Below are 22,725 nucleotides of genomic sequence, written 5' to 3'. Positions count from 1 at the left end.
AAGCTCTGCCAGTCTTCTTCCTGGCTTCTCTCCCCCCAGCCCCCAATAGACACAGCAGGGATTTGGTCTGCTGCATCTCCTCCCTTTGACAACTGGGACTTCTTCATTGCCTCCTATCAGCACATGTTGTTTAAGTGAAACTGACTTTTGTATTTCATACAGAACAGTTTTAGGGAGATTCTACCTTACAGAAAATACAAAGAGGACCCTTTGAGTGCTTCTTTATACGCCATGAGCTGGTCCTATCTGTTAGTCTATAGTGTGATGGTGTTGCTTTTTAAAACAAGATGTTCTCCTAACTCCCTTTAGAATGGATATCGAGAAACCAGTGAGCCTTTCAATTTTCCATGTTGCATCTACTTGGAACATAGAAGTATGTTCTTGTGAGCACATAAAACGCAGTGCAGACCCGCAAGCTGTGTACATTAACATTCACTTGGAAGAACTCAAGTACACAGGTTGTTTGGAAATGCAATGCCTGTGGCTTTCCCAATTGTCAGGCTTATAGAAAATTGTGTCTGTTCCCTTTTTGCTTGAAAAATGTGAAACAAGTATCCTTTCCTGTCTACTATTTCCGAAATCCCAACTACCTTTTTATCTGTGTAAGCATCTAAATCTCATTGATACGGGCTACATTAAGGAAATGCTGGAAAATCCATCCCTGAAACAACCTGCTGCCATTCTCTTTCCATTTAAAGTGCTAACTTATACCTGCTCACTGATGTGGTTGCCCTAAGAGTGGGGACTTGAATTTTGTGTGATTTAATGGGCACAAATTAAACCCAGTTAATGTTTTGTTGTGCGGATCACTGAGCACACACGTCATGTGCTTCCCTGTGTTACTTCCAAAATAAGCTCAACAACCTGGTTTAAGAGCAGTAGTATCTCATTCAGTGTTAAATTTACTCTGGTACTATTACTGTGCTGAAGATTGTGCAGTTATTTTTGATTCACAAGATTTATGGCAAGTGACCATTAGTGGAACAAGAAAAAAATATACAGAGAGGGCCTGATTATATCACCTTACTGAGAGGAGGCAGCTTAGTGTATTCTCTGTTGAGTCCATTAGAAACAACTCTGCTATTTGCCAAATCTGCTATTAGTCAGCTTAGACTGGAACTTCAAACTGCATCCTGAAGTTTTGCTGAGCTGAAAGCTCGCATGGAAAGCTGTTCAAGTATCTGATGAACCATCTTGTTTCTTTCTTATTTATTTATTTATTTATTTATTTTTAATATAAAGCAATTCAGACTGTCGCTTCTTTGTGATTTATTTTTCATCTCAGATGATTTTTCCATTTGTTCTCCCGTAAGGACAAAGACCTTAAAAGTGTATGGATCTAATCTTACTGTAATTCTTTTGTCAGGCTCCCAGGCCCAACCACAAGGGTGTCCACTGCAGGCAGTGAGACAAAAACTCGTGGTTCTATCAGTACCAACAATCGCCGCAGCCAGAGCTTTAACAACTATGACAAGTCCAAGCCTGGAGTTCTTCTTCCAGCACCCACATGTTGCAATGAAAAAGGTAAGTGCTTGAAGATTTTGCATCCTTAGTTTTTTTCTGAATGGTGTTTTTATTCAGAGGAAGTTGAGTTTTCTATGAGAAATGTGAGGTTAAGTGGCTCTTTGCAAACACAGCTACTTGCAGAGCTTTTCCTTGATGTTTACTCTTCTCACCCACTTTTAAGGTGAATGACCCATTTACACAATGTTCTGTAACAAGAATGATTAAAAGTTGGGTAAAAACATGTTAGATACTAGCAGCCTTGAGGTCCTAGTGTGCAGCTTTGACTTTTCCCCAGAATACAGTTAGTTAAAGCGTGCTTTGAAAGGAGGGGAACTCATTCCCCCCATTAGAGCTGGCTTCTGTTACTACCTGGTGGAAATCTTGCTTGGATTTCAAACTCAATCTAATTTAAGAAAATGGGAATCACTGCAGTAATTTCATATATTCTTGATCGGCCTCTTTGGAACTATAATAAGGAAGAGAGCACTGACAGTATTTCAAAAAAACAGAAATGAGATTAAAAGAAAATGTTAAGTTGATTTTTGCTAAGGAACTGTCTATGGCAGTGCACTGGAGATGCAGATACCAAGTACCATGCTGTATGGCACCATGTTATTTTTTCAATGACATTTACAGGCTTTGTGTCCATTCATTAACTTAATGATCTGACAGCGTTCATTGCCTTGAGCTTGTAGCTCTGAGCTCTGTAACACAGAATTCTCCAGCAGTGTGGTGGTGGATAGGAAAGGTGAAAACAGAGGAAATTGTTGTAGTCTGTTAGAGTCAAATCACTGGCTTAGTCTGGCAGCTAATTCAGTACCCTAAACAAAGTCACTGCACTTATACAGATAGATCAGTACTGTATTCCAGTAGTGTCTCCTTGCAGTGATTTGGCAGAGTGCCCTTTAGTCTCAAATCTCCTTGTTACACAAGCATCACTTCCAGGTAATGCCTGTGGTTTTCGTCTTTGTTTCTTTCGAGGAAATTGTATCTTTCCTTCTCTAGAACCTCATGCCCTTTGTCTGTATGTATTTGGATTTTGGAATATTATCCTAAGTAGCAATTACAATCCAAATCTCATCTTGTAATGGTATCATTGGAGTCTTAAGCATCATAGAATGATGGAATCGTTTGGGTTTGAAGGGACCCTGAAAGGTCATCTAGCTCAGCTCCCCTGCAATAAGCACAGGCACCCACGGCTCCATCAGGTGCTCAGAGCCTCGTCCAGACTGACTTTGGGTGTCTGCAGGGCCAGGGCATCCACCACCTGTCTGGGCAACCTGTGCCAGTGCTTCACTGTTTCCAGAAGGAAGAACCTTGCAGTATGTGCACATCCTGAACCAGCACTGAGTTAGTTGTCCATCTACTGAAGTTGTTCATCATTCCAGCAGAACAGAGTGTGCTACAAAGCCTACTCAAGAAGTCCTCCAAGGGCATTTTCAATCATTCTGATCAGACCTTGTATAGGAAGAAAATGACTTCCACAGCAGTAACCAACAATGGGCTGATGAAGTGGCAATGCTCTACTTGGTAAATCCATATTTTGGAAGGCACTCAGTATTTTCCTTACCTGTAAACAGTCATGATTTAACTGTGACTTAAGCATTTAATATTCATCTCCGTAACTAAATTACATTTGGCATTCAGTTAAAAGAGCAAGCTGGCAAGTTACAGCTGCGCTCAAGAGAGAACTTGAACTCTCTTGACTTTCTCTCAGTTTGCTAAGATTACTAAATAAGGGAAGCCAAGTACTGGCTTCAGTCTTGACTTCCTTCAGTTTCAGAGAAAAATCGTCGTACTAGTGTCCTGCATTGTTCACCTCTCTCTTGCATGCAGAGAAATAACAATAATTCGTCAGCTTGACTGTCAACTGCTTTTATGCAGACACTCATTCCTCACTGTGATCCATCCCTTCAGAAAGATAAAGTTGTTACTGAAGAAGCATGCAAGATAATCTGCTTCCTATGAGTGTTGCAAATGCCTGAAAGAAAAAGAAGTGTGGCTTTTTATTAGGGGTGAGGAGGGGAGAAATGCGAGTATGTATTTGATTTTTTCCAAGGTTGATGGCCTGTTTATGTTGCATTAAATACTCAGAACTTTGGTTCTGAGTCATAAATCCATAAAGCCAGTAATAAATTATGGTCTTGGGGAGAAGGGAGAAAAAGAAAAATAAGAAAGAGGGCTTATGTAAGTAGAACTTCACTTAAAAATATAATGGTGACACAAAGTTGGTTTGCATCCATGAGAAACAAAACCAGTTGGCCTGACGAATGTTTGGCTTATTCTACATTAATTGTAACGTTGCCAGACAAGTTTATTGTCAAACTGCTGAGACAATTCAAGCTTTCTGACCCATATCCTGAATTTCGCCTAAGGAAATAAGACTCACATCACCACGTTGTGTGTCAGTCAGCTCCCTTATGGTAATTCTGATCCCTTTACACAGTAGTAGCTCTGTGCTTTTGGAGGAGGAAATAGGAGGAAAAGAAATTTGCCTGGTTTGGCAGGCTGCTTTGGCATGAGCCATCACTTCCTGAGGGTAGGTTGCCTTTGGTGTATTACATTTGAACCGGTTCTTACTGATTACCATAGGATGTAATTTGCAGCTTTCATTCATCTGTGGCCTTTCCTTCCAAATGTGAACTGTCTTATTAGTCGATCTTCTGTGTCTCGTGGCAACAAAAGTGCGTTAATTGGAACAGAATACAGCACAAATGAAAAGGACAGTAAATGGAGCATGGAGGAATAGCTAGCTACTGGAAAACAAATAACCTGGGTGGTTTATTATTCCTTTAGTCAACTAATGATGCGACTTTCTTGGGGAAAGGATTTATGTAACACCTAAAACTCTTAAAACTTTCACATCGTTCTATAAAAATAAAGTCTTGGATGCGTGTGGAGGTAACGTGTACACTTAGCAAACGAGCACACATAAAAGAGAGGTGTTCTGTCATAAAGATGAGGAACGCTGCAGAGCTCTGCTCACCCTGCACATAAGGAATTGAATTGATTTCGCCAGATGACATTTGCAAACGCTGAAGGAAGCTGGAGTGTGAAGCACTAGAATAAAGCTGCATGTTGCTCCTCATATGCTTCTAAGTCAGATGAGAAGTCTGTAACATGAATAGATGTAACTACCATAGCTTGTCCATGCAGGAGAACTGTAAAATCTAGTCTTTCTCTTGAGCTGTAGTACTATTTGACAGCTACTGACAGCGGGTGCTTAGGTTTTATGCATGTTAAATGAGAGGGAGGCAGCGTGATTTTGTTTTGTTTTGAAAGCTGTTGAAATCTTGCAGCATTAAATCAGTCTGTCTGAACCTCTGGCTGTTCATTGCAGGAAATGTGCCGTATCTGGAAAGCTCAAGTAAGGTGTTCTAAAATGAAAACAAAGAAGTCAGTGGATGCTTACAGTACACTAAAACTCTTAGAATACAGATATGCTGAAGGACAGAAATTCGGATGATTTATGAGATAGTTTCCTGTAACTCACACATAGGAAGGTGTGGGCTTGTTTTCTTTTCCAAGGATGTATTGCAGACCTTTGAGTCAAGATAGGCTGCGTGTTGCTATCCAGGATTCTTCTCTAGGAAGGATGACTTAGGCACCCATTTCACAACCTTCTTGCAGGTTAGGATGTTACAGCTCAAGCTTGCTTTTTGGAGTCAGCTCTACGGTTTGTATGGAAAATTAATTTCATGCTCCTGGTAATTTCAGTGTCTGTATTCCTCACATCATAAAATGGTAACATGCCATGGTAAATGTTTTACTTTTCAGTGATTAGCCGCTTATAATTACAGTAGTCTTCTAAGCAGAATGCTTTAATGTGTGTAATTGCTGTTACAGGCTTTTATTCTTACAAAAAGAGAAATGCCATTAGATTCTAATTGCATTTCTAGATTGCGGGGAAGTAATGAGCCATACAGGCTTGTGGTTTTAGATATCATCATAATCCCTTCATATAACTGGGGCCTCTTAATTCACGTCTGAGTCGTCTGAAGTTATTTAGTCCATGCATGCATAAGTATATCGTTGGATTGTGTTTATTCTTTACTGTCCTTTAACATCACAAACATCCTACAGCATGACAAACATCAGCCACTGGCCAAGGCCAACATTGAACTCATGTCTAAAACAAAATGATGGATATTCATGACAAACTGATCACCCACACATAGCCACTGTCTCTATTGACCTCCAGGCACTCCATCTGCGTTTTGCAGTCTCAAGATTGTGGTGACATTGTATGGAAATACTCTGTTTATTGCTCTCTGGTTTGCATCCACAGTTTGTAAAGTCCCTAATTTACGAAGCAATCAGAAATGTGATAATTGATATGTTGTTCTGGTGTGTTTATGGCGTGATGCAGCAGTGTGTTTGCTAGGCCTACATGCTTTCTTTTGGGTTGATTCTTTTTCTACTTCCTTCCTAAGAGTTGATTTAAAATAATCCTACAGAGGGCAGTAGAAGGCTGAGGGAAAAATGACATCTTGCATTGGATTAAGTCATGGGTAAAATGTCAGTAGGAAAAAGGATGTGCATAATCCTTACTTGAGGAAGGTAAGGAATTTCTTTCCAATACCTTTATCACTTGTTGCTATCAAAATAGGGCTGACAACTTAGTTAGTAAAATGCTGTCATGGAAACCTGATCTCTGCTGAACAAGCAGTTGGGTGTTGGTGGTGTATGGCTCTGTACATCAAATGCATGAACTTTATATATGGGAAGCTGGTTTATCAGAGCGGTTCAAGGGGATGTGGCATATCCTGTCATAGAATGCTAGAATGGTTTGGGTTGAACAGAACCTTTAAGATCATCTGGTTCCAACGCCCTGGTATTGGCAGGACACATCTCCCTCTAGACCAGGTTGCTCACAGCCCCATCCAGCCTGGCCTTGAATGCTTACAGGGTTTGGGCATCCACAGCCTCACTGGGCAACGTGTCCCAGTGTCTCATCACCCTCACAGTGAAGAGTGAAGAGTCCAAAGTTTGCTTACAAGGTAATCTATTGGTTTGCTGGTGTTGATAATAAAAAACAATAGCTTTCCATGTCAACATCATTGTGAAACCCATATTTGTTTGTTTATTTATGTAAATGCTTTATGAACAGAGTAGAAGATCCTAAATCTGTAACTGAACCATTTGAATTGTCTCCAGCTAATTACATGCTGCATGTTAAATCCTGCAGTGAAAGCACCTGGGAATACACTTTTGGCTTGTTTCTGTGTGATATGGAGCTTATATTGAATAAAAGGACACACAGAGAACAGTGAGAAGAGGAGCACTGCATATGTAGTTAGAGGTTTGGAAAACTTCCTTTGCAGCTATGTATTCAAGAGATTAATTTGTGTTCTTTGCCTAAAAGAGAAGTTATTTCCTTGTTATTTACAAGATATCCGTAGGCAGTGAGATCTGTATTAATAAGAATCCTTTATGACTTCAGTAGGCTGCACGTGAGTATCTGCTCGTATGGAATTTGAAACTAGTCCATTTCAGACAACACTCTAGATGCAGATCTTAAGAACAAAGATGATTACCCATCGAAAGGGTTTAATTAGGTAGAATAAGTCAGAATTTAATAGCTATCCAGGGGTGATGTACAGGCAGAGGTAATAGGTTTGGCTCGAAGTACTTTGACTTGTTATGCTCAGTGTTAACTCTGACGATCCTGTGAGTATATTTGAATTTAAAACATTTCATTTGAAAGCAAAAGTGAAGGACAAACCCTCTTCTGTAGTCGCACATGAATCCAGATTGACTATTGGCTGTTCCTAAAGACTGCGCTCGGCTCCTGCACTGAGAACAGGATGGACAGTCAGTTTGTATGGTGATGTTGCATGTCTTCCTCACTGGAGCAAGGTCTTGATCTATCCAGTCTTGGTAAATTAGCAGTACTTGTGCCGAGGAATAGTAGAAGAGTGGAAAAAAATGTGGTGATAAAAGAATTCTGACACTTGTAAGGCAGAATGGGGTATTCTTATTCCATGGGTCAGCAACACCTCTTCTACCCTTTCTGGCTTCCCGGGGAAAGGAAAAAACCTGTTCCTTTTGCTATGTAATGGTTGAGATGATCACACGGCTTGGATGGCCATGAGAGTCTTATTGACTTTGCCATAGCATAACAAGTGATTGTTTTAAAGCAAACAAAACCTCTTGCTGTTCCTATTCTGTGATGGTCACATTGTTTGCTGCGGCGGAAACTTTTCATTGCCAGTGTGTTAATGACCAACCTAGTCTGATGGGAACTAACTTCCAATTTCTGTTGTCCATCAGGAAAGAAAAAGTTTAACAGACTGAATTGTTTCCCAACAATTTTTATCTAGATACCTTTGTAACATTTTCATGTAACAAGTGGGAGAAAACAGTACCATCTCAGGGCACCTGTGATGCCCTCCAGTCTGTTTAAGAAGTCAGTGTAAAGTTAGCAGCTGATAGAAACTTAAACAACAGCTTTTATAATAAGACTTTGCATTTGGAATGTTATCTTTTGCTAATGGTCCTGTGGGTGTGTGATGTCTTATGTAAAATAATGTTAATAGAAATCCATGGGGCAGGGAGGAGCAATAGGCAGGCTGGTCCAGCAGTGAAATTAGCTGTGATCTGGGCTATCAAAAATAAGCACAGATCTTGAGATGGAAGATGCTGCCCCTATCAGTGAATGGCATGAGGATGTCAGAAAGCTGGAAAGCAGTTGTACAGAGCAAAACAGTTGTCTCAACTTACAGTTCTCTGTTGCATGACATTTATTTTGGCAATTGTCAGTTTCTTCATGACTGAAAATTGTGATTGTATAGACTTAGAAAAAAAATAATATATCTGGTGGCAGGTGTTCAGTTGGACTTGGATCATCTTGGAGATCTTTTCCAACCTTGGTGACTCCATGATTAAATGACAGGATAGAAAACTTGGTGTTTCCTGTCTTGCTGCATACACTACCAAAAAGGAGATGCTTGAATTACTCAAGCAAGTTTCCTAAGTATAAACTTTCAGTGGAGATATTTATCACATGTTCAGTGTGATTTATTTACCTTCTGATGTAGTATAGCAATAATGAATTCGATGTACCTTAACAGAAAATATGAAAACAGAAAAAGGAAGAAAATGTATGTGGCATAATATGAAAGACAACCAACCTCTTGCAGTGTCCATTTAATCTTAAAGGTGGCTTTAAAAATGAACCCCAAAAGTCGAGACTTTGCATAGCTAAAAGTGAATGCTGTTTGTGTTCGGGTGTTTAATCTCAAATCACAGAACATTTCATTCAGCTTTGATGAATGTGAACTTATTGATTCAGGCTATTTCGTCGAGTTGCAAATTACTCCAAACATAAGGTTATATAATGGGGTGGCTGCCATGAGAGCCTCCGTGTAAAACAGGATGCTCATCTGTGTATCTCAAGTGTATTGCTTGCATCCTTTCACTTCTCCAAATGCATTTTGAAAAGGTTGGCTCGTCTTAGCGAATCTTCCGCAATGTACTTATATTGGGTGTGTGCCTACAAGGCAGCTTTTAAAGGATTTTGGTGTCTAACAAGCAGTTTGGCACATTTATAGAACAGGACGTAAGTGTGCAGCAAATCATGTTCTCGCTCAGTTCTACAACTGTTTAACTGGCTGAAACTGGCATTTGAAAGCATGTCCTCTTTTACCTAAGCATAGTTTTTAGTTGCGACTGAGGTGGAGCTTTGCAAATCCACAGAGCTTTGCTGTAGTAGGTATAAGCCGTAGCAATACTTAGGCCAAAAAAAATTGTATTTAAGTGAAGTTTTTTGGAAGAAATAAGAAAAAAGAATAAGAAAAATAGACAGTGACATGTTCTTAACTGTACAGTTCATTAGCATAAAAGAACCCTTGAGCTTTGAAGTCAAATGTAACCCTTGAGAAGGAGCCCGGTGCACATCTGTGTAGTTGCACTGGAGACAGTGGAACCACGCTAATTCAAACCAGCTGAAGAGCTGGCTCAGGATTTCATGGCCTTTATAGTTCTTAGATGTTTCCTTTTAAAATAAATATTTACAATTTCCTGTAAATTTATTGCTGGGTGAATTGTGCCAGAGGAACAACCGTGGAAACTGAAGTTCACTATTAAATCATAGGAAAGAAAACAGGAGTATTGCAATGTCCCGGACTCCTGTAAGTGCCAGCGTGTTTTTACCACACCTGTAGAAACCTCTCCCTATGTAGAAGTGTATCTTCTGGCCCCTTCCATTTGTGGCTTCTCTCTGCTGAGCCTTTTGACTGGTCCTTGTCCATAGCCAATTATACCTGCAGAGCCATGATTGGTGCCAGAGAGCCGCCGCAGCCTCTGCAGCAATTGGTGAGCATCAAGCCTTGCTCAACCCTTCATGACTGTAGTAAATAGTGAGTCAGTTATTACTTGCATGTTGTCCTGGCTTTCAAGGTCAGCTGCCCAGTTCTCAGACCAGCAGTGTATATATGGTGTCCTTCATATCTACCTACCTGTAAGACAGATGTTTCAGATCAAGGCTATAATATATCCTTAATGTCCATGACACCTATGTATAAAGCCCAGTGAAAGAATCCTCAGGAACTCCTTGCCTGGAATTCATTAATGAACTGAATAGCCTTATTGAGAAATGTTGGATTTGATTGCAGAAATAATGAGGAGAAGAACTGAGAGTGATTAACAAGAATGATATTTGTCTAGGATTCAGTAGAGAGCGTTACTTGTTTTGAATGGTGCTGTGAAGCTGGTTTCATTATTTAATGGTCATATAACCAGTATGTGGTTGATAGAGGTCCCTCTGACCTCTTTCTTGGGCAATCATGGGGACTATTTGGAATGCTATGGTAACTAAATAAAAACAAGTGATTCAAGTGTCTCTGTCAGTTAGGTTAAGACAATGAGGTGAGGATTGCTTGTGCTCCAAAGTTACTTCCTTTCACCTCAGCAAAAGTCCCAAGTCTTGGTGATACCAACTGGTAAACAACAGCATCGTTGTTCTGCGTGCTGAAGTTCTGTATGAACAAGGGGAACTCTCACGTGAGAAAGCTTGATGACTGACACCTCCACGAACTGGGAGTACACAGAGCAGCTAGCGTGGTTACAGAGCCTGAGGTTGAAGAAAGCAAAATTGGAAATATCAATGAGTAAAGGTGATTTTTGTCCCCATATTAGAATAAATTCAATCAACAAGAGAAAAACCAGTTGGGGACAGAAGGTGAGGAAACCAACTTGGGTCACCTTGGTGAAGTTTTTGTCCTCAGCAAGCAAAATGTTCCCTCTGTGATCGTCTCTCAGCTTACACAGTCTTTTACCACCTAGCAGTCTCTGCTTTTAAGATCGTGTTCTGGCTTTTTTTTCACTGTGGCCAGAGTAGAAGCCACAATAGGCAGCTTTAATTCTATGGGGACAGCGGCATTACAACAGAAATAGATACTGCTGTGGATCAGAGGGGTTTAGCTTGTTTTGTAGAAGGGCTTTGTGCCAGGGAATTCTTGTTAGGAACGTTCTGCTCTACCTGCTCTTCTTTTGGGCTATGGAAAGATTCTGATTTTTATAGTAGGCTCCTGGCAGAAATGTAGACGTTTCCATACATCAGGGTAAGCATCACCTAAGCATAATAAATCACCACTGAAGAAGAGGACAACCCAGCTAAAAAGCTTTCCTTGGTAAGATTCTTAATTGTGGTGCTTTAAGAAGAGTCTCCTGGTGGGTGGATGAGGAGGTCAGCTTTTGCCGTTTATTCCTCTCTGTGATGGGGAAGTGATGGAGGTGCCACAAAGCTTTCTGCAGTTCTGACACTGTAATGCCGTAGAGCAGCTCTGCTTTTACTTCCTAAATTAGAGTTTGGTTGCAGATTTGCTTTTTGACTCAGTTATCTAAACTGTGGGCTGTTACTAGAGGGTGTTTCTCTTCATGAGAACTACTTATTTTTCCCATAGCTGCGAAGTAAAAAATGGCAGCTTGTTTGTTCTAAAATGAATAAAAATAGTGTGAAGACATAACTACGAGGACATCCTTTGTCTTCATGCTGCTTTTCATGCTTATAATGAAAGTGTTTCTTAAAGTTTTCACTTATAGCAACTGGAGGCACGCTTGCTTAGACTGTACAAGACAAATGATGGGAAATGGCATATATTTTCTTTTGACCTTATTATAATGTAAGCTCTCAAAGACTTAGGTGGGAGATTTAAATCATAAGCTTTCGGCTTCTTTTTCTCATTACAAATGGATATGTTTGCAGTTAAGACTTTACAGGAGCAGCTGAAATCAGATTTACCCATGCTACAGCGCGTATTGGTGTTGGAACTAGACCACCAACATCTTTTTAACTGAAACACTAGGAACTAAATAGATTCCAAGCCAAGATTTGACTCTGAAAAGGGGAAAGAGATCATTATTTATTGTAGTCTGTAGTTTGGTTTTGAAAACATTTCTTTTATAGTCAGTTATAGCTAATGCAGGTTGCTGAAGAAAGAAAATATCTCCCTCTCAAAGGAACACATAGGAAATAATAAGCTTATTAATAGAATGCATGAAACCTGCTCTCCTTGTCATGAAAGAAGGACCTGTGCTACACCGAATAAAAGGTTCCCCTCTGCATGCTGATGTATTATCCACATATTGGTGTTACTGCTTCATTAGGAAACCTACCATTTGAAGCTACATTCTGGCAGTGGAATCCCTTTCGTTTACCAAGATTGGTCTTAGAAGTAACAGAGCCAGCAGACTTGTTTGTGAGAAGGAAACAGAATCTGAAAAAGACCAAAGCTTTCTTAAGCTGAAGCCATTTTGGATGGCTGTGTTTTACAGTGAACCTTTTATTTCCTATGCTGACTTTCTCTGGTAGAATGCAGCAAAAGCATGAGGACTTTGAATGTCCATGTTCACTGTGTTTGATCTGAATATAAATCAAAACCCACAGAACACGTGTAAGAAAATATCTCCTTTCCTTTCCCAAAGTATAACAGCTGAGCATATGTATGTAGAAGTTTCTAAATATTGTCTTGGTATCAGATGTGTTGAATTCAGCACTCCCAGAATTTCCTTCCTGGAAAAATGTTAGGTAGAGACTCTAAAAATTGTATTAACGTCCCCATCTATTTGTGTTTTTTAATGTATTACAGTCAGAACATTGTTGGCACAGCTCTGATTTCTCTGACATGGCTGTAGATGAGGAGCAGCTCTCTAAGTGGAAGCAATTTTATTTGACCCAGGGAGACCTGTTTCCTAAAAGTCCAAGGACTGGAGCCCTCACTGGGGCTGCTGGGATCAAACTCACTTCCCAGATGCCCAACCATTTTCCCCCTCCCTTCCAGGCAACCACTGTGCTGCTCTGAGGAGGGCAGTGCTGGTGTGAGTTTCCCTTCCCAGCATCTTCTGTTAGGTTTATTGCTGCCCATCTTCTACTGCCTGATGGCACAAGCCGCTCCCACTACTCCATATGTATGAGAATGAAGCAGCACTGCTTTGTAGATGACTCCTATCAATGGATTGCCATGCATCACCCTTATATCACCCAGTTACTTTTGTTACAATTGCTTCCTTCCATCTCCACCGTGGATTCTTTGCTGTAGGACGACCAGCTGATATAATAGTGATCTGTTAATAACAAGCCCTGGTAATGTGCCAACTTCAGGAATATTTTTCACAGTGCCATTAATTCCTGGAATCCTACTTTATCCATAAGTGAAATGACTGAGTTTATTACAAAGGAATCTCTCAAACCAATTCTACGTTAAGACAGGAAGATGCGTGTGCTTTAAACTGCTTGGTAGATCTGGTTTGGATCACGGGGAGGGAGGTTAACAGCCGTATCTTTAGCGTGCCGCTGAAAGTGAAGCAAAACAGTCCCCGTGTGGTTGCGGCGGTTCATGATTTACAGGGCTGGATTCACTGGGCTGCCCCTGCTGCTGAAAACGCACACTCTCAACTGCTGTTGATTTTTGAATTAAAAAAATGCAGCTCCGAAACAAGAGTTTACTTTAGTGCTGGAGGGCAGAGGAATATAGGTAAGAGCCGTTAATCCCCAGCAGGCTGTTGGGCAGGCGAACAAACACAGATGACAAAAGTTAATTGGAAACATGAGCAGCATAACAGAAAACATATTTGTGATAATTGAGAGAGTAACGTCTCCAGAAAGGAAACTGCAGAGAGAAGCTACAGAGGAGAAGTGGCTGCTGGTAGGTGAGTGGGATTTTTCAGGCTTTCTCTAGGCTCTGTGCTGACTTCTTGCAAAGAACATATAATGCTTGGGGTAACTAACCAAATAGCATTTGCTCTCTGTGAGGGGGACAGCTGTGCAATTACTGCCCCCGGTTTCTCTTACAGCTGCATTAAGAAGCGTGGCAAGGTATAAATTAGGTTCATTGCATAAGGGCACGGTTGGTTTTGGTTTTGTATATGGAGGGGTTTTTTTCTGCCTTTATGTAGATGAAGATCTCTGCCCCAGAACTGAAAGAGCTTCGGATTTATTTCTTTTTCCTTAATGCTGCATTTATTTTCTTTTTTTTTTTTTTTTTTTGTGCTTGAGGTTTTTCTAAGATTTGAACACGGACAGCAAAAATTTTGCCAAAAGCTGAGAGAACCCTTAGTTAGAAAACAGCGCGTTGTTTTTGCTAATGACAAAATACTATGAATCTAATAAAGAAGAACACATTGCAAAGCACGTTTCGGTTTGAGCTGGTTGTTTTTTTTCCTTTCAGAAGGAACTAAATGTAAATTACATAGCGGGAGCTTGTTGCTGTGCTGCTGGATAGGAAAACTGGCTTTTGTTTTCATTGAATGATACTGATGCTTAAAGCAGTGATGTGTGTCTGCCTTTTCAGTGTTACTACTGTAGAGCTCTTACTGTTTCCTTAGAAAAAGGTTCTCAAACCAGCAATAATACCAGATATTACTGTGTTTTGTGTCTCTTTGTTAAAATTGTAATTTATTTTCTTTCCAGAGCCTGCAGACAGTACAGCCTTCCAGCCCACAGGAATGAATGAAAATGTATCATCCTCAGTTCAAAGCTGTAGCAGTACTACAAGTTGCAATAACTCCTCGGCCATCCCTCAGCCCAGCTCTGCTATTAAGCCTTGGCGCAGCAAGTCCCTCAGCGCTAAGCACACAGCGACGTCTTCCATGCTGTCCATAAAGCAGCCCGTAGCAGAGGCTCCAAAACCACCCTCAGAAGTCATCAAAACAACTCCCAATGGCCAAAAATCCATGCTGGAAAAGTTGAAACTCTTCAATAGCAAAGGAGGCTCCAAAGCAGGGGGGACGATGCTCGAGTGTTCAGCATCTCGTGACAGCAGTTGTGAAAAACTTGAGACACTTCCCAGCTTTGAGGAGAGCGAAGAAATCGATGCCACAAATCAGAATGTGAGCAATCCAGGATCCATGTCCAGTAGCCCTAAAATTGCACTCAAAGGAATCGCACAAAGGACTTTTAGCCGGGCACTGACTAATAAGAAAAGTTCTCCCAAGGGTAACGAGAAGGAGAAAGAGAAACAGAAGGAGAAAGAAAAGGATAAAAGTAAAGACACAGGAAAACGAACATCTATCACCGAAAAGCTGGATGTGAAAGAGGAACCAAAAGAAGAACAGACAGTGCTAGCGACAACAGAGATGCCAAAAAAGTCCTCAAAGATTGCAAGCTTTATTCCAAAAGGAGGAAAGCTGAACAGTGCCAAGAAGGAGGCCTCAGCCCCTTTGCACAGTGGAATACCAAAACCAGGAATGAAAAACACCACAGGGAAATCCTCAAGTGCCCCAGTTTCTACAAAAGAGAGTGAGAGGAGCCGCAGTGGGAAACCTGGCTCGGGACTCTCGCATCAGAAGTCTCAGCTAGAAAGCAGGAATTCCAGTTCCTCTTCAAGTTTAACTTCTTCCGAAGGAAAAGGCATCAACAGCAGCAACAGCAGCCAGTCTGTAAGCAGCGGGCCGGCCACCACACACAGCACGGGCAGCAACACCATCAGTGTTCAGCTACCTCAGCCCCAGCAGCAATACAGCCACCCAAACACAGCCACAGTAGCTCCGTTCATGTACAGGTATGGCTAACTACTGGGATCATCCCTTTGGAACACGGCCTCTGTGTAGGAGGGTTCATTGGAGATGCTTTTTTGGGATAGTGAGGCAGCAATATGGATGCTGTGTAGAATAATACATTTATATATTTGCCCAGAAAGTGATGTGAAAGGCAGTGAGACCAAAATTGGAGGTGGACTCAATGACCTTTATGAGTACCTTCCAACTTGGGATATCCTATGATTCTCAAGCATGTAAGAAATTCTGATAGATAGGAGCTTGGGTAGTCGTACCTAACACTTGTAATAGTTAATATCAGAATGCTAACACCCTGTCCAACTGCTGCCCTGGGACCATGTGGATTAGGTTTATTTTACACATCATAGCTCATAAGGGTGGCTAATGGTGGTGGCAAATTAAATAAGAAGAGTCTCTCCTTCCCTCAAAATGTGTCTTTTCTTGCCCATGCTGCTTGTAGGAGATGTTATTCACACCCTTTTGTCCACCTTTATCGCTCTCTTCTGTAATTTTTCAGTTGAACTGTATGGTTTTTTGCCCTTGATCTCTTGGCAGGTGTAATGTAAGAATGGTTGGCCGTGTTGTTTTTGTGTTGGCTGTTTTTGCAAGTGAAATAAAATTATTAAATAAAAGCAAAATGAAAGAAAGGGATGCAGAAGAGATGCTCAGACCTGTGTGGGCAGGCAGGAGGAGAAGAGTGATCCTTGAGTCTTCGGAGCCCTTGAGTGTTATCTCTGTGTCTATGGAATAAGGTGCCAGATATCATTCTGGTATGTAGTCTTGTGAAAATGAGCAAGTTGGAAAAGAAACAGCCTAATACTTGTATTTAGAGGTGAAAATTGCTATTGGAGCTTGCACTGTTTAAATCTCACTTCCTCATCTTGTTATTCACAGCTATAGCAGAGTCCTTAATGTGGGTCTGCATCTCAAACACAAACTGGAGGGGAGGGGAATGAATCTAAGGTGCTACTGATAACACATGGTTCTAATCTCTGGAGAAGCTGTTCTACGTTTCTTATAAGGCCAAGTGAAATTAAGAACATTACAGTAGTAATTGCTTGCTATGCTTTTGGTCTTGTACAGCACTTCTTTTGACAGGACAACTTGCAGCTGCTTGTTGATGTGGCTTTTATAGCAAAACAGCACAGGGAGTAAAATGAAGTAACCCAAGGTACACTGCTTGCATCTGACTGTACATTCTCACCACGTCCCTTTTACATGGCAGCCATGATCTCAGGCAGCAAATCGTTGCTATCCAGTCATTTATTTCAAAATAAAAATGAGTGTCATTTCTGGTTACTGATGAGAAACCAGCAGGAGTGTAAGATGCCATCATGCATTACCTGCTTTATAGTTATAAACAGACTATGAGAGAGGATCACATGAATCGCAACAAATGATGGCATTGATAATTGAAATCAACTGCAAATCCAAGTTTCTTAGGACCCTGTTTGAAGAGCTAAGAAGCCTATGTTTGACCATGAATTTTTTATTTTATACAGCTGAGTGCTCGCTTCCATTTCTAGGACATAGTTCAAAATGGGACTAATGAATTATGTAAAATCAGTCTCCTGGTCTGTTCTGGAGGGGCTGATGGCAGGTGCAATTGTCTAGTTGTTCTACTTGAGCTAATTTTGATGGAGGCTGTCTGCACATCTCTGTTTGGCTTTGTCTTACAGATCACAGACAGAGAATGAAGGAAATGTAACAGCTGAGGCCAGCACAGGAGGGGTCAACATGGATTCTACTCTCTATGTCAAAACTGGACAGCCTGGTCTCGAAGATCTCTCAGGTATGTCTTGCAGGATGACTTAGCGTGTTGCAATTAAGTGAGAATGGACTAAAGCAAATCTGAAGTCAGGAGATCTGCTGTAGGGAGAATTTAATTTGCTTTAATTTCTAATGTCTTATTTCCTACTAGTAATGGTGTTCTTTAACTGTTTGGCAGTGGAAGCTGGGTGTCAGTAACCTGAATAAATGGTGCTCCAGTTGTACAAAGTGGTGTGTCCCCTGCGTTTCTGGAAACCATTAGGTGTTCTGGGTGCTTACTGTCTTCTGGGAGACGTGCAGCACCTTTCAGGGCTAATCGGTAGTGAAGATCCTAAGTATTCCCAAATGTATATGTAAAAAAAACTGCTTTGTTTCTTTGCTTGCAGAAGTGAAGTGTTTTTTTCACCAAGAAGAGACCAAAATTCAGCTTCAGCTTACTGTGTCTAGCATTCACAAACTGAAGCTGATGATGTGAAATGTATATTTAAGTCCTTGTCCATGTCTCCAGTCCTTGTCTCCTCCTTCCATTATGATTTTAGCAATGCCCATGATTTTCTTTATTGGATACTATTACAGTTTATCTTATAATCATAGAATATCCTGTTTTTTTTTATTGAGTTACTTTTGGCATCCTCCACATTAATGTGAGTTCTGAGACTGATTATCCTGCTCAGAAAGTCTTACAGCTATAAGTTTCATGCCTGGATTGATTTCATATTGCATTCTATTTTCTGTCAGTGCCAGGTTTGTGTACACATATGCTGATGGCAAAGCCAAGACACAGCATCATTGGTAGGGAAAAGGGCTGCAGGAGTGCATAAATGGATGTTTATAAATGTGTATAAGCTGTGTAAAAATCTGTTTTATATATAGGATGGTTAAAAAATAAGAAGTCAAATGAGTCTGTTCAAAGTATGGACCACAGGATGCCTGGCTTCATAGTCTTCTTCAGTATTACCTCTTAATTGTTGTGTAGCCTAGCCTGGATAGATGGCACTCTGTAAGCTGAGAAGTGTTTAATGGCAGAGAAACACAAACTATTATTCAAGTAAGTTGGGATCCAAGAATGCAGGATGACACGACAGCCTTAATGAATCGAGATGCACAAACTCCACGGACAGCAGCAGTCAATAAAGGAGTCTTAAGGGAAAGTGAACAAGCAAAGCAAAGTGGTCCCTTGATCCAAATAAATTAGAAGAAATAAGTAATAGATTTCTTCTTTCCCTTTCCAAAGTAGCAGCTTTTGGAGCTTTGATATGAAGCATAAATGAAACAAAAGAGGGCAGGTAGGGAAATCAGGAAGCTGACTGATTTAATGATATCACCTGCTCACAAAGAGCTAAGCGATAGAGTAATTTTTAGTGCCACTACCCAATGTCTGTCTACATTTCAAGTAACTGAACATGATTTAAATTTCAATAGAGTTGTATCAATTTGGATAAGTGATAGCAATAGAAATTAATTTATATGCAGTAAATCTCGTGTGTGTTCAGTTACGAAGTTACTTACTATTTACCTTCATCTCTCTGAGAGAAATGATCTGTAAGAGCGCACTCTGACCTTTGTTAGGCTGAAGGCCTATAAATATTTTATGTTCTTGACTGCAATCATTTGTTTTCTGTCCCAGGGACCCAGTGGCTAAAGGAATCACTCATGTTAGATGGCTATTTCCTGTTCAGCCTGATCATAATTGTTTGATCTTGGGCCTAAGTGAAATTTATTGTTAGGTTATTTCCTAGGGACTAGAGACCTATAAAACGTTGCTAACGTGGATGCTAACTGAGTCATCACTGTTTGTTTCAGAAGCGATAATGATGATATAAGCATAAAAATCTATATTCCACTCCCTAGGTAATTCCTTGTAGTCAGGGCTCTGGCTCTTTCGTTAAGTGCTTTGTGCTGCTGCTGCTTTGCAAGTAAGAGTCGCTTGCTCTGTCTGTGCCACCTTTCAGAAACATCAAGTTTAAAGCAAAAGATTGTGGGAAGTTCCAATGATGAAGTAAAAGGCTATTTTATGTGCTCCTTGTTGCTTCTGCTTAGTGTAATATACAGATGGCCATCTAAACCAGCTGTTGTATGGATGACCAGTATCCTCGCAGCTTAAAAATTCATAACTTGTACAGAAAAGGTTAATATGAAGTGTGAAGTTTTAAATCGATGGTAGTAATTTCTGTAGCCGTGATCTATAAACCCTTTAGAATGGTGCAATTCCCTTCTATGCCCAGTAAGTTCTGTGATGGCTTTTTGGAGATGTTCTGCTTCAGTGTGGAGCTTATGAAATCTGTTAGCACTAGTGGAAGTCAATAGTCACTTCTCTTCAACCTCTTAGAAGATTGTATCAAGGGTGATATTAATTATATCAAGCTCATCTGAACTAGCAAGCAAAGCATTTCTTATCTGGGAGCTGAGAGCAAGTAAATAACTTGTACTGAGACAGTAGGAGGATTTTAATGTACATAAACTCTTACTTACTTAAACTCTTACTCCCCAGCTTTGTGTCATGTAGCCCATTTAAGCAAGGATAACTCCGGCAATGTGGATAAGCAAAACCTTTGTCTATTTTACCTAATACATAACTCAACCATGGAGCACCCAGTCAGCAGCTGGTTGCTGGAGAGCTTGTTGCTGTAGAACAAAATCTGTTTGGAAAGGGAAAGAGAAGAAAATGGAGAACTGTGAAAATTGGCTTGATGTTAATTGTGTCAGTATATGGGATGGAAATGATGGTATTGATGGAATACGTCTTCCAATGAAGTTGAAAGTTAACTGGGGTTTAAATTGGGTCATGTGGGGAAATGACAGTGCAGAACTTTGTGGTGCAAAGGAAGCCTGTGCAGTAAAGTTAACCATACAGAGCTGATTCTGTCTGTCAGTGGCACGCACCTGCTGTGGGTGAATGGAATCTGCACTGTAATCAGCTTAGAGTATTAAATATTAGAGAAACGTCTTAGAGACAGATTCAGGCAAAGGTAACAGCTGAATTCTGTGCTGTTTCCTGCCTCGTCCTTTCCAATGGCTTGTTTTTTCTCTAGGAGAGGATCCAGAAACTCGGCGATTACGAACAGTGAAAAACATTGCTGATCTCCGACAGAACTTGGAGGAAACGATGTCCAGTTTGAGGGGAACCCAGGTCACTCACAGGTAATGGCATAGCTTTATCTATCAGATGTAAGTCACTGCGGTCTTACTTTGCATCTCTTAGATCTAGCTGAGTCGTGTCTTCAGGAAGCGATTAACACTGACAGGTGAAGGTACCGTTCTTTTATTTGACCTATAAAGCACAGGTCTCGGTTTCTGTTCAGTGTTTATTGATCTTTATGATGAGTGATAGAAGCAAAGATGGAGAATAAGCAGCGCTGGTTGAAGGCATTAGGTGATGTTTGAACGTGGGTTATCATTTAAAATGTCCCTTTATCTTACCCCTTAAACAACTTCAATGCATTACACCCCTCTCCCGCAGTGTGTGATATTTTGTTTAAACAAGCAGGTGAACTGTGCCTGACCCACATGAAAAAGTGCATAACTTCGAATTTCAATGCACGCTTTGTGCTTTGGCTTTCTATCTGAACTGAGCCAGAGCTTGCAAAGATAAACTACCAATGCATGCATTTTTCTTTGCAGAGTTCAATTCATGCGACAGCTCCTTATGGTTTAATTACTGTAACTATAGGATTCTTAGGTTGTTGCAGTGTGTGCTCATATTGGAACTAGTGCTGAGCTGCTACCTTTAAAAATACCCGCAGTAATAATTTAAAAGAAAAGTGATGCTGCATTAGCTGAGCAGGAAAGGAAGGATTCCTGTGGGTAAGGGAAGTTGCAGCTATGGATCTAGAAAAAGGCATGCAGACCATAAAGTAGTTCTTTATTTGTTGTTCCTTTCCTTTGCTTAATATTGTACTCCCTTGCCTGGAGTGGCAAAATGTGGCATAATAGAGTTATATGTGATTGAAGGTGGAAAAAATTACACTTGGATACTGTGGATAATCCATTAAAAGTTGCTGTTGAAGTCTTCAGCCATCTATTTTGAACAGTAGGTGGCCTGAGTGCAAAACTATCACTGTGTAAGAGCGGCGCTGAAGGGATGGGCCTGACTCTCAAAGCGTTCTAGCAAGTGAATTCTGTTAATGCTTTACTTATCTGTGATGTGGTAAATGTTCTGAGCAGAGATCTTACAATCTGTACGTAACATCACCTGAAGTCTCATTATCTACAGAGCAGTCCATATCCAACCCAATGCTTTTTTGCCCTTTTTTTTTTCCTTCTTTTTTTTTAAAGCACTTTGGAAACAACGTTTGACACCAACGTGACCACTGAGATAAGCGGTCGCAGCATTCTCAGCTTGACCGGACGACCAACCCCTTTGTCATGGAGACTGGGGCAGTCCAGCCCCCGCCTGCAGGCAGGTGATGCTCCATCCATGGGAAACGGGTATCCTCCCAGAGGGAACGCCAGCCGCTTCATCAACACGGAATCAGGCCGTTACATGTACTCAGCACCTCTAAGGAGACAGCTAGCATCCCGTGGTAGCAGCATCTGCCATGTGGACATCTCAGACAAAGGAAGTGATGAAATAGACCTGGAAGGCATCACCATGGATGCCACCGGCTACATGAGCGATGGAGACGTGCTGGGCAAGAATATCAGGACCGACGATATCACCAGTGGGTAAGTGCCTTGTCTTTTGCTGTTAAATTCGTGATTTTGGGGTTGTGCATCTTTGCATTGTGATAAATGAGGCTGTGTGCCCTGTGACTGTTTGGAAAATGAATAAACAGAACCACGGTGATAGTCATGGGGAGCATTGGGAGGGACAGCACATTATTGCAGTTAATTTATTCAGTGAGATTGAAGTTTATGTGTGCGTTGAAAAGAATTATTCCTTTAGAAGCATGGGGGCCTATGATTAAACATTTTGCTGAATCAGGGTTGTTGTGGCAAGCCAAACACATGCTGCAAATCTCATTTATGACCACAAGATGGGGAGAGTGAGACATCTTCTGTACTCTAACCAAACTCTATAGCTGCCTGAACATTTAAGGAGAAAGTTCATGGGAAGTAAATGAGTTTACACCTCGTTGTGTATTGCAAACTAATTGTACACGTAAATAAAATCTTAAGAAGAGGTTTGTGTACAGAAGTATGAACTGACAGAAAATTAATCTAGATTTTACATCAACATTTTACCTTTGCTGTGACTGGTTAAAAGTATTGGAGGTCAGACTGGATGATCTCCAGAGGTCTTTTCCAGCCTCTCTGACTGTGATTCTTTGCTTCAGGGTTGGTATTTAGTTAACTGTAGGAAGGTTTGCTGTTATTCCATTTCAGGTAAAACCCCGCTAGCTGTTACTACATTAATCATGCATTGTACCACTAAATAACTTGTTTCTATCAACTGAAGCGGCCTATACCTACATTCTGCAGTGTTTGTGGTAGTAATGGTTATTGCATTTCCTC

At 40.8% G+C, this 22,725-nt stretch overlaps 1 protein-coding gene across 2 annotated transcripts in view; it reads left to right on the top strand.

The window, feature by feature from the left end:
* NAV2 (neuron navigator 2) overlaps window positions 1-22,725 on the top strand; it is a 149,012-nt gene that overhangs the window by 51,311 nt on the left and 74,976 nt on the right. For both annotated transcript variants that reach the window (XM_072339296.1, XM_072339295.1), the window contains 5 exons: window positions 1,367-1,524; window positions 14,417-15,506; window positions 17,181-17,293; window positions 20,304-20,412; window positions 21,547-21,936. In XM_072339296.1, the coding sequence (XP_072195397.1) occupies window positions 1,367-1,524; window positions 14,417-15,506; window positions 17,181-17,293; window positions 20,304-20,412; window positions 21,547-21,936 (1,860 nt within the window). The remainder of the gene's footprint in view (window positions 1-1,366; window positions 1,525-14,416; window positions 15,507-17,180; window positions 17,294-20,303; window positions 20,413-21,546; window positions 21,937-22,725) is intronic.

This window comes from Excalfactoria chinensis, chromosome 5 (assembly GCF_039878825.1).
Source record: "Excalfactoria chinensis isolate bCotChi1 chromosome 5, bCotChi1.hap2, whole genome shotgun sequence".
NCBI classification, from domain to species: Eukaryota; Metazoa; Chordata; class Aves; order Galliformes; family Phasianidae; genus Excalfactoria; species Excalfactoria chinensis.
Note: the sequence above shows the minus strand (reverse complement) of the source record. Positions and strands in the feature narration are given on the sequence as shown.